Below are 16,427 nucleotides of genomic sequence, written 5' to 3'. Positions count from 1 at the left end.
CACCTAAGAACATAAGAACAAGCCAGCTGGATCAGACCAGAGTCCATCTAGTCCAGCTCTCTGCTACTCACAGTGGCCCACCAGGTGCCTTTGGGAGTTCACATGCAGGATGTGAAAGCAATAGCCTTCTGCTGCTGCTGCTCCCGAGCACCTGGTCTGCTAAGGCATTTGCAATCTCAGATCAAAGAGGATCAAGATTGGGAGCCATAAATCGACTTCTCCTCCATAAATCTGTCCAAGCCCCTTTTAAAGCTATCCAGGTGAGTGGCCATCACCACCTCCTGTGGCAGCATATTCCAAACACCAATCACACGTGGCGTGAAGAAGTGTTTCCTTTTATTAGTCCTAATTCTTCCCTCCAGCATTTTCAATGTATGCCCCCTGGTTCTAGTATTGTGAGAAAGAGAGAAAAATTTCTCTCTGTCAACATTTTCTACCCCATGCATAATTTTATATTCAATCAGACGTATTTTCTCCAAACTAAAGAGTCCCAAACACTGCAGCCTCTCCTCATAAGGAAGATGCTCCAGTCCCTCAATCATCCTTGTTGCCCTTCTCTGCACTTTTTCTATCTCTTCGATATCCTTTTTGAGATGTGGCGACCAGAACTGAACACAGTACTTCAAGTGCGGTCGCTTTCGGTAAGCTGTATCGGTTCACACACCTATATTGTTGGGGATCGTCGTTATGCTTGTTTCAACCTTTAATACAGGTAAATGCTCACCTGGGGAAGAAGATGCTCTCGACTACGTAGAAGTCCTGCATGAGCACATCGCGCTCGGGTTTGGTGCTCAGGCTTCCCACCGTGTGGGTGATTCCGAGCTGGATGGCGCCTTTCAGGGCGGACGATGTTGTCTGGAGGGCAGCAAACACAAAGAGCGAGAGAGTCACAACTCTTTTGCCAGACGGATGAAAGGTTCCTTTCAGAAGCAGACACTTTTCTATGGACACTATTCCCACCGTTGAGGGACAGTTGCCTGTTGGTTTGCTTTACTTTTTGTGCAGCTTTTAGATTCTTTGGCATTTCTGTTGTTTTTATTTCGCAAACCACGTTGGAGGTGCTGTTTAGAGGCAACGCACTCAACAAGTTTAAAAAAGCCAGCAATGTCTTAAATTGGGGTATTGTGTGGTTTCTGGGCTGAATGGCTATGTTCTAGTACAGTGGTGGCGAACCTATGGCACGGGTGCCAGAGGTGGCACTCAGAGCCCTCTCTGTGGGACGCGTGCACAGAGTTCGTCATGTGATAATAGTGTAATTATTCAGGGAGATTATTAGCAATAAACCTAAGATCTAGTTTTGGGGAAGCAGAGTAGGTAACCCTGTTAAGCGCTGTTAAACTCTGCTGATTTTCATGCAAAGAACTAAAGCGTGATCCTTTACCTGGGAGTAAGCTTGGTTACTGGCAATGGGGCTTGCTTCTGAGTAAATCCTCCTAGGGTCGTGATTCACCCGTTCGAAGCGTTGCACAGTTGCTTCAAAGCAAAGCCACTGACTACCACCAAGCTTACTCACGATTAATGCACGCCTCGGAGCCAACCCGTTTTCTATACTAAAATCTCAGTATTCAGGTTAAATTGCCGTGTTGGCACTTTGCAATAAATAAGTGGGTTTTGGGTTACAGTTTGGGCACTCGGTCTCGAAAAAGTTCGCCATCACTGTTCTAGTAGCATTTCCTCCTGACGTTTTGCCTGCATCTGAAGATGCCGGCCACAGATGCAGGCAAAACATCAGGAGAAACTAGTAACTATAAGAAGAAGAGTTGGATTTATATCCCCCTTTCTCTCCTATAGGAGACTCAAAGGGGCTTACAAACTCCTTTCCCTTCCCCACTCACGACAAACACCCTGTGAGGTGGGTGGGGCGGAGAGAGCTCAGAAGAACTGTGACTAGCTCAAGGACACCCAGCTGGCGTGTGTTGGAGTGTACAGGCTAATCTGAATTCCCCAGATAAGCCTCCACAGCTCAGGTAGCAGAGCGGGGAATCAAACCCGGTTCCTCCTGATTAGAGTACACCTGCTAAGTCCCTCCGCCTACACTTAAGACCCTCCACGTGTATGCACCAAAAGGGCAGGCACAGCACAAAGCTCTTGGCTACGGCTGCTGTTTTTCATGCCTTGACCTGTGGATTCTTGGGGGATATTCCTTCAACGCACACAAACCACCATTTTTGCACAACAAAGGATTTCGCTCCCATCCTGTGTCTCTGGGACACCTAAATGGTAACACTGTGAAACCATTTAAAGAAAATAAAGCAAAATTTTCTTTAAATTGTGTAGTATAGTGGCGTAGTGGTTAAGAGCAAGTGCGCTCTAATCTGGAGAACCGGGTTTGATTCCCCACTCCTTCACCTGAGTGGCAGAGGCTTATCTGGTGAACCAGGTGTGTTTCCACACTCTTACATTCCTGCTGGGTGACCTTGGGCCAGTCCCAGTTCTCTCAGGACTCTCTCAGCCCCACCTGCCTCACAAGGTGTCTGTTGTGGGAACAGGAAGGGAAAGAAGCTTGTAAGCCCCCTTGAGTCTCCTTACAAGAGAGAAAGGTGGGGAATAAATCCAAACTACTACTACCACTACTACTTCTTCTACTTCTTCTTCTACTACTTCTACTTCTTCTTCTACTTCTTCTTCAAAATGCAAACTATTTGAGGTTCTTAAGCTCCCACAAAGGAGTAAATCAGCCACGTTTTCTAGACCTAAGGACGCCAGTGTAATGTAGTTGTTAAATGTCAGGATCTGAGGGGACCTAGGATTTTTTCTCTCTCTGCTCTGCTATGGATGCTCGCTGGCTGACCTTGGACCAGTCACCCACTCTCTGATTGATCCACCGCACAGGGTTGCTATGAGCATGAAACGGAGGAGAGGAGAACAGCATGTGTAACCTCAGCTTGTGGGTTCTGTGGGGCAGTACTTGGAAGGAGTTGCAAAGAACCAAATTTAAACAAAACAGTTTACTTTACTTAACAAATAACACTTTTAAAACATTTAACCTTTACACTTTGCAGTCCTGTTAAGTTTGCATTTTCAAGTCCTTATTTACAGTCTACTGATATTGCCAAGTCCAATTCTTCTTTGCTGGTGGTTGGTTTTGAAGACTTCTGAGGCTTGGTGAATGGGCTTCAAGATGATGAAGGTTCCCAGAAAACTCTCACCATTTACAAAACCCTTAAACAAGGTGTTAAAGGAGCTAATAAAAATCAATCAAAGGTCAGCCTGGTGGTCTAAGCTTCCTCAACCCTCCTTAGGTTCTGCAGCATTCTACTTCATTTCAGACTCCACCCCTTTCTGGGTCATCCCATTCTGACACAGGGGTTACACATGCACTGCTTTTGGTCCCCCCCAGTGATAAATGGAGTAAAACTAAAATTTTAAAAAAATACAGCCAGGAAAAACAACGGCAACTGACCACAGAATCTTAAATTTTCAATTATGACTTTACCAAAGACAGTGAACATCAGCATGTATGCATTTTAGAAACGACACAAAGTATCGGGCCCCTTCCGCATAGGCAGTGGGTTGCAGTTGGGGGTAAAGCAACCTGCACTGCCGTCAGGGCGGTCACATGTGCAGGCAGCGAACGGAGTCCGCAGAAACACTGCGAGTCGCTGTCGCACTTTCCCCCAATCACCTCCCTCTGCTGCGTAGTTACAGGGCCAGGCAGGATAGACCTCCACAGCCATGCTGCCCCCCCACCCCCCCAGGTGCCCCTGCATAGTTTCACAGCAGAGAGGCGGGGCCTGGAAAAAGGGAGCGCGGCCAAGTAAAGCACTTCCTGGGGCAGCTGTTCACCCAAAGAATAGCAGAAAGTGCAATTCTTGAAAAACCCGGGTTGGGGGGGAAACCTTCGATGGACTTACGTTAGGAGCGGGAGCTGTCCCCCCGCAACCCGGGTTTCCCCCCCGTTCCCAGCAGGGTTTATTGGCCCATTCGTAAAGGGCTTTAGATTTGCCAAATACAGAGAAGGCAGCAGGGTGGTGGTGGTGGAGAAATTGCTTCTGGCCCTCAGAAAGTCCAGGAAAACCCTGGCCGCCTTCCGGGATCCATGTTTCAGCCAGGTTGACGTTCCCTTTCTAGGCCAATGCCCCTGGGCACCTGAGCCGGTTGTTAATCACCTCCTCCCTGAATCTGTTGGGCCAGAAGGCTTCCCAGCTTTCGCAAGTGGCCTCATTAAAAAGAAGAGTTTGGATTTATACCCTGCTTTTCTCAACTGTAAGGAATATCAAAGCGGCTTAAAAACTCCTCCCCTTCCTCATAAGAACATAAGAACTAGCCTGCTGGATCAGACCAGAGTCCATCTAGTCCAGCACTCTGCTACTCGCAGTGGCTCACCAGGTGCCTTTGGGAGCTCACAAGCAGGATGGGAAAGCAATGGCCTTCTGTTGCTGCTCCTGAGCACCTGGTCTGCTAAGGCATTTGCCATCTCAGATCAAGAAGGATCAAGATTGGTAGCCATGAATCGGCTTCTCCTCCATAAATCTATCCAAGCCCCTTTTAAAGCTATCCAGGTGAGTGGCCATCACCACCTCCTGTGGCAGTATATTCCAAACACCAATCACACGTTGCGTGAAGAAGTGTTTCCTTTTATTAATCCTAATTCTTCCCCCCAGGATATTCAATGGATGCCCCCTGGTTCTAGTATTGTGAGAAAGAGAGAAACATTTCTCTCTGTCAACATTTTCTACCCCATGCACTATACAATTGTTTGACTTCAATCATATCCCCCCTCAGACGTCTCTTCTCCAAACTAAAGAGCCCCAAACGCTGCAGCCGCTCCTCATAAGGAAAGTGCTCCAGTCCCTCAATCATCCTTGTTGCCCTTCCTCTCCCCACAAAAGGCGCCTTGTGGGGTCAGTGGGGCTGAGAGAGTTTGGAGAGAGCCATGACTGGCCCGAGGTCACTCAGCAAGCTTTGTGGGGAGGAATGGGGAAACAAGCCCAGTTCACCAGAAAAGAGTTCACTGCTCGAGTGGAAGAGTGGGGAATCAAACCTGGTTCTCCAGATCAGAGTTGGCCACTCAAGTGGAAAAGCGGGGAATCACACTCAGTTCTTCAGGTTAGAGTCCGCCGCTCAGGTGGAGGAGGGGGGAAACAAACCCACTTCTCCAGAGTGGAGTCCTCTTGCTCTTAACCACTGTACTACTGTGTTTCCCCGAAAATAAGACAGGGTCTTATATTAATTTTTGCTCCCCAAGATACGCTATGTCTTATTTTCAGGGGATGTCTTATTTTTCTGCTCCACAGCTGCATGCTGTGGTGTTCTGTTTGTTGGGCATGCTTCCAAACAAAAACTTTGCTACGTCGTACTTTCGGGGGATGCCTTCTATTTCTCACTTCAGCAAAACCTCCACTACGTCTTATTTTCAGGGGATGTCTTATATTCAGGGAAACAGGGTATCATACCTGGTTGCCTGGGCCTTGACTCCACTGACCAAGGATCCATTTCCAAAGGACATCAATTGCCTGACAACTGAAGCAACTCAACCTGAACTTCACAGAATGGACGTTTACTCCAGCTCCTGGAAGCCATATTTTCCCAACCCAGCTTGAGAGAAAGCAGTCCTATGGCCAGCTGGCAGTCCCCACCCCTCTCCACTAGCAGCAAATCTGGACCTCTCATCTGTCAAGCCAGAGAATGTCCCAAAGCGCCTTATAGGAAGCTTGAAAACTGGAGTCTCAGGGAGTAAAGAGAGAAGGAAAGGGCGGGGAGATGGAAACCGGAGATGGGTGTTGGGGGGTGGAGATAGGGAGAAAATGAGCAGGTGCAGGGAAAACCTCAGCAGGTGAAGGAAAATGCATTTATTCCAAACCCCCCCCCCACCTTTTAGGATTAGGGTATTTAAAAAGGCCCTGGGGTGCTGTGGGGTTTCCGGGCTGTATGGCCGTGTTCTAGCAGCATTTCCTCCTGACGTTTCGCCTGCTTCCGTGGCTGAATGCATCTTCAGAGGATATGATGGTAGTAAAGCAAGTGGAGTATATTTTAGTTTGGAGAGGAGACGTCTGAGGGAGGATAGGATTGAAGTCTATACAATTATGCATGGGGTAGAAAATGTGGACAGAGAGAAATTTTTCTCTTCACAATACTAGAACAAGGGGGCACTCATTGAAAATGCTGGGGGGAAGAATTAGGACTAATCAAAGGAAACACTTCTTCACGCAACGGGTGATTGGTGTTTGGAATATGCTGCCACAGGAGGTGGTGATGGCCACTCACCTGGTTAGCTTTAAAAGGGGCTTGGACAGATTGATGGAGGAGAAGTCGATTTATGGCTCCCAATCTTGATCCTCTTTGGATCTTGAGATGGCAAATACCTTTAACAGTCCAGGTGCTCTCAGGAGCAACAATGCAAGGCCATTGCTTTCACATCCTGAAGGTGAGCTCCCAATGGCACCTGGTGGGCCACTGCGAGTAGCAGAGAGCTGGACTAGATGGTCTGATCCAGCTGGCTTGTTCTTATGTTCTTATATTTATCTGTGGGATGTCCAGGGTGGGAGAAAGAACCATTTGCCTGTTAATAAGTGTAAAGGGTGCAATTAGCAAGCTCGATTTGCATGTGTTGGGTGGGATCCACCCATTTAGCATGTGAGTAGCCATGTGTTCTGCTTGTGTTGGGTGGGCCCAATACATCCAAATCAAGCTTGCTAATTGCAGCCTTTGTTAACAGGCAAATAGTTCTTTCTCCCACCCTGGACATTCCACAGATGTATATATAATCCACTTGCTTCACTACCATCAGACCCTCTGAAGACGCCAGCCACAGGTGCAGGCGAAACGTCAGGAGAAAATGTGACTGGAACATGGCCATACAACCTGGAAAGCCTGGGTAATACCTTAGTGCACAGATAATAGGCTTCAGGCAGCCTTCCAGATGTTGATGGACATACAGTTCTTATCATCCCCGCCATGGCATTACAGCTTGGCAGGGAAGGCTGGGAACTGTAGTCCATAACATCTGGAGGGCCGCGAGTTTGACACCTACGCTTGGTGATTTTGGCTGTGAAAGCCTTCGACTGTTTTCAGTATTTATTGTCAACTGTTTTTAACTGAGGTTGTGAATCGCCCTCAGACTCCCAGGGAAGGGCGGTGAAGAAATGAATAAATAACCAACCAGGGCTGACCCTGCTCAGCTTCCGAGATCCGACAAGATCCGGCTAGCCTGGGCTATCCAGATCATGCTGATTTCTGAATTCTCCTCAGACAAAAGTCCCCTGAAGGTGGGGCCACCTTCATGATCCCAAAAGGCTCCAGAGCTGGAGATCCCCTGGCTCAGAGGGGCAGTCCTAAGGCCCCATTGTTTCACCTCAAGGCTTAATTTTAATCACTCAGAGATAAAGGCTAGCTAGCCAGAGAATCTCCACTCGAGACCTAGTCACTGCGATAAGCTCATTAGAAGGGCACCAATGTCACTTCAACACTTTCACACAATGCGAGAAGAGAACACCTACTTTTTCTCCGGCGTCATGTGTGAGTGTGTCAGTCACTTCGGGTTTCCACTGGAAGTACAATCGAATCTAAGCCAAGCAGTCTCTTTATGATCACAGCGAAGGTTGGCCTTTAGAAAGACTCAATGCATCAGATCTCAGAAACTGGAAAGGGAACGAACAGGGCCAGGGAGCAACAGGCTACGAAAAGAGTTGCTGCTCTCTCAGCTCCAGAGCCAACCTCCACACAGAGAGTTCTGCAATATGGAGCTAGCACTGTCCCACCTTAGAGGGTTCTTGTGAAGATTCCCGAGAGAATGTATGTCATAAGAATGTATGTCAGAAGAGCCCTGCAGGGGTCAGACCAGTGAGGGTCCATCTAGTCCAGCATCCCGTCTCACCCAGTGGCCAACCAGTTCCTCTGGAGGTCCAACAACAGGGCACAGAGGCTGAGGCCTTCTTCTTAGAAGAACATCAGAAGAGCCCTGCTGGATCAGACCAGTGATGGTCCATCTAGTTCAGCATCCTGCCTCACACAGGAGCCAACCCGCTCCTCTGGAGGGCCAAGAAAAGGAAGAGTTTAGATTTATACCCCACCTTTCCTGTAAGGAGACTCAAGGGGGCTTACAAGCTCCTTTCCCTTCCTCTCCCCACTACTGACACCTTGTGAGGCAAGTGGGTCTGAGAGTTCTGAGAGAACTGTTACTGCCCCAAGGTCACCCAGCAGCAATGTAGGAGTGCGGAAACATATCTGGTTCACCAGATAAACCTCTGCCACTCAGGTGGGGGAATCAAACCCGGTTCTGCAGATTAGAATCCACCTGCTCTTAACCACTACACCACACTGGCACAGCGGCCAATGCCTTTCCCTGATGCCACCTCCTGGCACTGGGATTCAGAGATTGACTGTCCCTGAATATGGAGGCTCCCTTTAGTCACTATGGCATAAGAACATAAAATAAGCCCTGCTGGATTACACCAGTGAAAGTCCATCTAGTCCAGCATCCCATCTCACACAGTGGTCAACCAGTTCCTCTGGAGGTCCAACAACAGGGCACAGAGGCCAACGGGGAAGCCCCGAGATGACCGATAGACCTATCCTCCATGTCAAGCACTTTAAAAACCCTGCCTGATATCTGTGTGGCACTTTAATCAGACTTCCCCGCTTCTCATCACTAAGAGAAGCAGTAGGATGAGAAATTAGTCTATCACGTCTCACATCAGCGTGGCTGAAATTAGCCGCCTTCCTTTATTATCAAGCCAAAGACCTTGGGCATGGACTGATACATAAAAGGTGAATTACAGCATTATGTTACAGAAAGTCTTGAACACAAAGCAACACCGTAAGGGGGAAAACCATCCTTGCTGCATTGCAAAATACAAAACTACGACGCACGCAACTCCTCAAATTAACACTTACAAGATGAAATTATCCAGTTTTCCCAGCCCCCTGTAAACATACATTGAGAGCCAGGCGCTCCTTCCCCACCCCGGGCTAGACTCAGGGAAATGAGAGGTGGGGTTTTTTTGAAACCCTGTACAATCCAAAGAACCATCACAACAAGCCGACACAGTGCCTGGGGGGAAGGTGGAGGCCAGCAACGCTCACGACAACAAGCCAAAAGGAAACAGGAAATGGTGCCTCCTGGCGCTTGCACAAGCAGCGATTCCTGCGAAATGCCAGGGATCTGGTTCTAGCCTCCAAGGGGAGGGGGGACACTTTGTGCCAGGGCGCCAGCAAAGGTAGCAGGGGCGGGAGGGAGGAATTACCCCTGTGGGACACAAACAGCCCCGACTGAGCTTCACGAGGGCCAGCGTTTCAAACCTCCGCCTCTTCCCCCTTCTCTGAGTTCTGGCTCCATCACCTTCAACACAAGGCAGGATCTGTGGTTTTGGTCTATAATACCCCACTTAGCGAAGTGATTGGCTGTCCAGACGAGGCGGTCGCGCTAACATCCATTTAATCCAGACACAGAAAGCGGCTTCGGCGGCAGAACGAGGTGGCACATGCTGAAGGGCTCCCGCTTAATTCAGGGGCTGGGCACCAACAGGTGACCCATTTAAAACGCTCGCCAAGGAGAAGGGAAAAGGGGGGGAGGCAGAGATTCCCCATTGTTACCACCTCCAAGAAAAAATAAACTCCTGGTAAATCCTGGGTTACTGGCCCTGGTCCCTTCCGCAGGCTTAAGAGAAGTCCCGCCTTGAAACTGAAAGGCAACACTTTGGCCTTCGCCCCCTGGACCTGCCGGCGTGTGTGTTCGCTGGGAGCTGCTTCTTTGACGTTTACCTGGATTGCCTCCACCTTTTATATATACCAGGGGATGACTCAGATCCTCGAGAATGTGGGACGGAATGTAATGGAGGGAGGAGAGAAAGGCGAGGGAGGGAGGGAGGGAAACACTCCAGGGGAAAAGATGCAAAACAGCAGCTACCTTTTTGTAGGTGGTTTCCCCCGTGGAGTCCACGCTCCTGTGCCCTTTCCTGATGGTCTGTGAAGAGTGCCCAGAGGATCCGGCCATCTAGGATTGGGAACAAAGGAAAGGCAACAAGAAACAGGTTTATTTTTTTAAAAAAAGAGAAATATTTCAGATGTTTTGCAGAGGATGGATGTTTTGCAGAGGATGGATAAGTGGAGCAGCCGCGGAAGGCCAGAGGTTAAGAGCCTGCATCTAATCTGAGGAACCGGCTTGACCCCCCGCCTGCCTGAGCTGTGGAGGCTCTGGGGAATCAGGACAGCCTGTGCACTCCCACACACACGCCAGCTGGGTGACCTTGGGCTAGTCATTACAGCTTCTCGATTTTCTCAGCTCCCACCTAATCTCACAGGGTGTTTGTTGTGAGGGGAAGGGCATGAGATTATTCGGCCCTTTGAGTCTCCTGCAGGAGAGAAAGGGGGGATATAAATCCAAACTCTTCTATAAATCCAAACTTTTCTTCTTCAGGAGGGGAACTTCAGTGGCCCAGATTTAGGGAGTCGTGGGGCTTCCTAAACAAAGGGGAGGAGGGAAAACGAGAAGGCTCCAATGGATGTGTTTACCTTCTTCGTACAATCCGGGAGTGGGTAGGAGAGCGAGTGAGTGAGTGAGAATTTGGCTGGCAGGTGCTGAATGCCATTCAAAAAGAATTAACACCGTTGTGCTCAAGAGCAGGGGGAAGGGCCCAGTTTTGGTGCAGAAGGCCTCAAGTTCAGTCCCCGGTGCCACCTGAAGGAAAGTCACTGAGAGAAACACAGTGAAGGGAAGCAGCATGCCCGTGGCAGAAAAGTGGCCTGATAAGTGAGCTCCCAAAGGCACCTGGTGGGCCACTGCGAGTAGCAGAATGCTGGACTAGATGGAGGCAAAAATCACGCAAGCAAAATCACCACCAGTAACCCCTCCAGCACACACAAAGAATTAGTAACCTACTCTCGGGAACCTGTGAGAACCTGCTGGATCCCACCTCTGCGTGAAAGGAAGAGAGACCAACCTAAAAACAGATCTACTGTTCCTCATACAACAGCTTCCACAGCACGCTCTCAGCAACACAGACCCTCTCTGATTATTCTAAGGGCCTTATTTGTGCAGTGTTTGCACTACAGAGCGTAGCTGCTAAGGAGAGCACCTCCAATATATGAACCCCACAGCGGTGAAAGAGTGTCGGGCCAGCTCACAGTGTCCAAGTCTTGCATTCTAGTTGTGCTTTGCTGAAGGTTGGAGAAAAGGCTTTAAAAAAAAACAAAAAGCAACCCTCTACTTCAGGGGCGTCAAACTCATTTGTGACGAGGGCCAGAGAGGGCATGAATGTCACTCGGTTGGGCCAGGCCATGCATACCATAAAATGCAGCCTGATCGGATACCAATGAATAATATGGTAAAGATAATATTAACAGGGGTGCTGTGTGGTTTCCGGGCTGTCTGGCCGTGTTCTAGCAGCGTTCTCTCCTGAGGTTTCGCCTGCATCTGTGGCTGGCATCTTCAGAGGATCTGATAGTGGGAAAGCAAGGGAGCATATATACTCGTTGGAGTATCTATGACTACAGACAGTAACAGTCAATGGATCAAAGCTGTGGCTTACTTACTCAGATGCTCTTCACCTATTCACCTTACATCTTCCTTGTTACCACATAAAGACGTAGGTTAATTCCTTTATAATTCCAGATTAAGGGATACATTATCAGCTTCCGCCAGCATGGCCAATTGGCCATGCTGGCAGGGGCTGATGGGAACTGTAGTCCACAACATCTGGAGTGCCAAAGGTTCGCCACCACTGTGCTAATGGGTGGATCCCACTCAACACATGTAAATCTAGCTTGCCAATTGCACCCTTACCTTGTCAACAGACAATGGTTCTTTCCCTCTACCCTGGACACTCCAACAGGTATATATACTCCACTTGCTCTCCTTTCCAACTATCAGATCCTCTGAAGATGCCAGCCACAGATGCAGGCGAAACGTCAGGAGAGAATGCTGCTAGAACACGGCCACACAGCCCGGAAACCACACAGCACCCCAGTGATTCCGGCCGTGAAAGCTTTCGACAATATAATATTAACAATTTGTTTACTCAATATGTAACCTTCGGGACAGGACTTCTTCTCTGCCGCCTGCCCTGTCTATCTTTGTGATCCACCATCACAGCAGAAAAAGGCACAGAAGCAAGGCAGGCAGACATGGTTCTGCCAGGGCCTTCCAATCTGTCTGTTCTGCCCTGTTTACTGTGGGTATGGTGGGGTTCAGTTTGCTTCTGGCTAAGAGGAGAGCGGGGGGCAGAGGGGGGATGGCTGGCTTGCGGGCTGGATAAGAGCTCTCACGAGACCAGATCTGGCCCATAGGCTTTATGAGAGCCAGCGTGGTGTAGTGGTTAAGAGCAGGTGGATTCTAATCTGGGGAACCGGGTTTTATTCCCCACTCCTTCACCTGAGTGGCAGAGGCTTATCTGGGGAACCAGATGTGTTTCCCCACTTCTGCATTCCTGCTGGGTGACCCTGGGCCAGTCCCAGTTCTCTCAGAACTCTCGGCCTCATCTAACTCACAAGGGGTCTGTTGTGGGGAGAGGAAGGGAAAGTAGCTTGTAAGCCACCTTGAGTCTTCTCACAGGAGAGAAAGGTGGGGTACAAATCTGGACTCTTCATCTATGTTTGACATCCTTTGCTGTACTTGCTCCTGGGTCACATTTTCAATTCCTGGTTTATATCACCGTCAGCTCCCTTCTCACTACACCAACCACGACCGATCAATGGTTAGCACTTTGACTGACCTGCCAGCCTTAACTAGGAACAGGAGAATGCACACAAGCACACACACACACACACACACACACAAGTGTGCAACAGGCATTTTGCCAGCCACTGCCGCTCACCTCGAGTGACTTTTTCAACGAATTTGCTCCTGTTGCCCCTGGCAGAAAAAGAGAAGAGAAAAGATTCAATTAGTCACTTCATTTAATTGCACATGTTATACCTCCTAAACCGATTCCTTGCTCCCTGGATGAAAAGAGCCCCCCCTGAAGATGGAGAGTCCCTTTAGACACTATGAGCTGGTAGCCGCCACTGATGGACCTCCGTCTTAGACTCTCCATCTTAAGAACATAAGAAAGAGCCTGCTGGATCAGACCAGAGTCCATCTAGTCCAGCACTCTGCTACTCGCAGTGGCCCACCAGGTGCCTTTGGGCGCTCACACGCAGGACGTGAAAGCAATGGCCTTCTGCTGCTGCTGCTCCTGAGCACCTGTGCTGCTCCTGAGCACCTTAAAGGTCCGTACATTCTCCGTCGCAGCCCTCACCTTATGGAATGGTCTGCCTCATGAGCGCAGGAAGTCTCTCACTCTCCTAGCTTGCTGCAAGCTACATAAAACTGGATTATTCAAGAGAGGTTTTTTTGCAGAGGAATAGTAGGGATTGTAGACGATACCACTGTGTGCAGTTCGGACTGCCAGGTGCTGTAAGTAGGGTCCTGCTATCCAGATTCTGCTTTTGTTTAACGTGCCATGTTAATACCCCTGCTCTGCTGCACCTCTGGTGGATTTCCAGATCTTTACAAGCCGAACCCTATTGCGCCGGCTTCTGGATATCCCGCTGAGTTGATTGTACTGACCTATCCTATGTAATGCGCCTCGAGCCTCAGTGAAAAAGGCAGACTGTAAACAGAATAGACAAAGGAACCTGCCCATGATTGCGGCCATCATTACCGCCGCTGGCTTCCGGGATCTCATGAATGAATGAATGAATTAAGGATGTATTTTATCTTCCCATCTGCTCAATCTATATGCAGAATATATCCAAAGGAAAGCAGGGCTAGATTTAGATGACGGAAGGGCGCAAATTGGTGGGAAGAAATACTAAGCTACGAAACACTTTGATGCAAGTTTATTTCTGGTGTTTCCTGTGCTTTGTATTTTAGTGTGTTTGCGCCCCCCCCCCCCCCCCCCAATTTGGAATTTTCAGTATTTGGAAAGAGTAAGGAGGGGATCGTATCTTCTTTCTGGTAAGTATTTCTCAGTGATTCCTGAGCTATCTACTGAACAAATTGTTTTCGGGCAAAGGTTGGGACAGCATGTAGCTGATGAACAGAAATGTACAGCTGTAGACTTTAAATTATTAATGTGTGTTTGGTGTACAAGTAATTCAAGGATTTTGTTTTCACTCTGTATTTAATAAAGATGTTTAAAAAAAGAAAGAACAAACATTAATAGCTTGAGATGTGCAGGTGACACCGAATTACCTGCAAAACACTAAAATGCAAATGAGGACTGTGCCGGTGGGTCATGGGCCCGCTACAATGAAGTTGATTTTGGATTTATATCCCACCTTTCTCTCCCGTAACAAGACTCAAGGTGGATTACAAGCTCCTTTCTCGTCCTCTCCCTACAACAGACGCCTTGTGAGGCAGGTGGGGCTGAGAGAGTTCTGAGAGAACTGTGACTAGCCCAAGGTCACCCAGCAGGAATGTAAGAGTGCAGAAACACATCTGGTTCACCGGATAAGCCATCTCTGCTGATGCCTCCCCTCCCAGTTCCAGGAAGGGCTCCTCTTCCCAGCCAAGCCAGAGCAGTGGAGGCAGATCCATGCCCTCCACGGAGGTTCTGGTGCTCTAGTCCAGGGGTCTGCAACCTGTGGCTCTCCAGATGTTCATGGACTACAATTGCCATCAGCCCCTACCAGCATGGCCAATTGGCAGGGGCTGATGGGAACTGTAGTCCATGAACATCTGGAGAGCCACAGGTTGCAGACCCCTGCTCTAGCCCTACTGTGCCCGCTGGCTCTTCTGGGTGATGGAGACCCACAGATGCTTGGTTCTTGCAGGTGATTTCCGACGATGTGACACCTCTCCCTCCCTCTCCACCGGCTGCTCACGGGGACCTTGTATGTGGCCACCTCCTCTCCCCAGAGCTGGGGATTAAATTGAACTGAAAAAGACAGACCGGGACATTTTGATTTTTCTCTCTTCCACGGGTCTGCCAGAAAGCTGAAGACAAGTCTTGAGGGCTTTTTTTTTTGCTCCCAGAGAAGGAAATTATACGCAAATGAACTCCACCCAGACACATGTAAATGCACCTCACCTCCCCCCCCCACCTGTGGAACAGATAAACACATACCCAACCATACAAATCACTCCACACTGTGCCATGGAAAACACCTCTCGCCGTGACCCACTTCTGAAGACGCCAGCCACAGATGCAGGCAAAACGAGACCACAGCAGCATAGCCCAGAAAATCCACAGTAGCCAGCATGTAAAAATACTATGGGTTTCTCCGGACTTGCGGGGAGGGGGGGAGAGTGGGAAGAAAATCTAGGCTGCCCCACTGTACTCTGGCTTGGCAGAAGGGCTAGCTCTCAAGAACCAGTGTGGTGTAGTGGTTAAGAGCAGGTGGATTCTAATCTGGAGAACTGGGTTTGATTCCCCACTCCTCCGCCTGAGTGACAGAGGCTGATCTGGTGAACCAGAAACGTTTCTGCACTCCTACATTCCTGCTGGGTGACCTTGGGCTACTCACAGTTCTCTGGGAACTCTCTCAGCCTCACCTGCCTCACAAAGTGTCGTGGGGAGAGGAAGGGAAAGGAGCTTGTAAGCCCCCGTTGAGTCTCCTTACAGGAGAGAAAGGTGGGGTATAAATCCAAACTCTTCTTAAGAACATAACATTCTTCGTCTTCTCTCAAGCAGAGAATCAGCCAACACGTTTATATGTCAATATATGTATGGATGGACAAAGGAACTTCACTGGGAAGAAAGTGAGGGGCGCTTTCACCTAACTAGGCTTTTATATATTTTCTGAGTTAACAAAGCTGAACCACCTTCCTCAAATCTACTATCTCTGGCTTCCCCAATTCACCTAGATAGGATAGCTTCTCCGACCATACTGTCTTTGTTGTACCAGGTACCCAATGGCCTTGTACAATCTCTGCAAGGACATTTAGTGGGCACAGATGATCTGAAACAATTTGCTGCCTCCTGATATATTTCTGCCGCTTTACTCCCGCCTTCTGGACTGGGTTTCTGAGGTCTGGCGTTGAATCATCTAGAAACAGTTGTCCAATTTCCAAGGCCAGCTTCTCACCCAACAGAGGTGGTGGGAAGGGCTGTCCAATCAGGAGTGGCTTAGCATTTCAAAAGCTAAGAGATGAACAGAGTTGGTTTGCCATTGTCTGCAATCGTAGAATCATGGAGTTGGAAGAGACCCCAAGGGCCATCAAGTCCGACCCCCTGCAAAGCCACAGAAGGCTATTGCTTTCACATCCTGCATGTGAGCTCCCAAAGGCACCTGGTGGGCCACTGCGAGTAGCAGAGAGCTGGACTAGATGGACTCTGGTCTGATCCAGCTGGCTTGTTCTTATGTTCTTCTTTTCTTATGTTCTTAATGCAGGAACACACAATCAAAACACTCCCGTCCTGACAGATGGCCATCCAGCCTCTCTTTAAAAACCTCAAGAGAAGGAGACTCCACCACACTCTAAGGCAGGGGTCTCCAAACTACGGCCCTCCAGATGTTCATGGACTACAATTCCCATCAGCCCCTGCCAGCATGGCCAAGTGGTA

At 49.0% G+C, this 16,427-nt stretch overlaps 1 protein-coding gene across 4 annotated transcripts in view; it reads right to left on the bottom strand.

Annotated features, from left to right (window-relative positions):
• Nucleotides 1–16,427, bottom strand: part of PIP5K1A (phosphatidylinositol-4-phosphate 5-kinase type 1 alpha) — a 99,460-nt gene that overhangs the window by 41,468 nt on the left and 41,565 nt on the right. For all 4 annotated transcript variants that reach the window (XM_048510738.1, XM_048510748.1, XM_048510757.1 and 1 more), the window contains exons 2-4: nucleotides 12,753–12,790; nucleotides 9,848–9,934; nucleotides 725–855 (exon numbers count right to left, since the gene is read on the bottom strand). In XM_048510738.1, the coding sequence (XP_048366695.1) occupies nucleotides 725–855; nucleotides 9,848–9,934; nucleotides 12,753–12,790 (256 nt within the window). The remainder of the gene's footprint in view (nucleotides 1–724; nucleotides 856–9,847; nucleotides 9,935–12,752; nucleotides 12,791–16,427) is intronic.

Source organism: Sphaerodactylus townsendi, linkage group LG01 (assembly GCF_021028975.2).
Source record: "Sphaerodactylus townsendi isolate TG3544 linkage group LG01, MPM_Stown_v2.3, whole genome shotgun sequence".
NCBI lineage: Eukaryota > Metazoa > Chordata > Lepidosauria > Squamata > Sphaerodactylidae > Sphaerodactylus > Sphaerodactylus townsendi.
The sequence above is the reverse complement of the archived record's forward strand: the minus strand, read 5'-3'. Positions and strand labels throughout refer to the sequence as shown.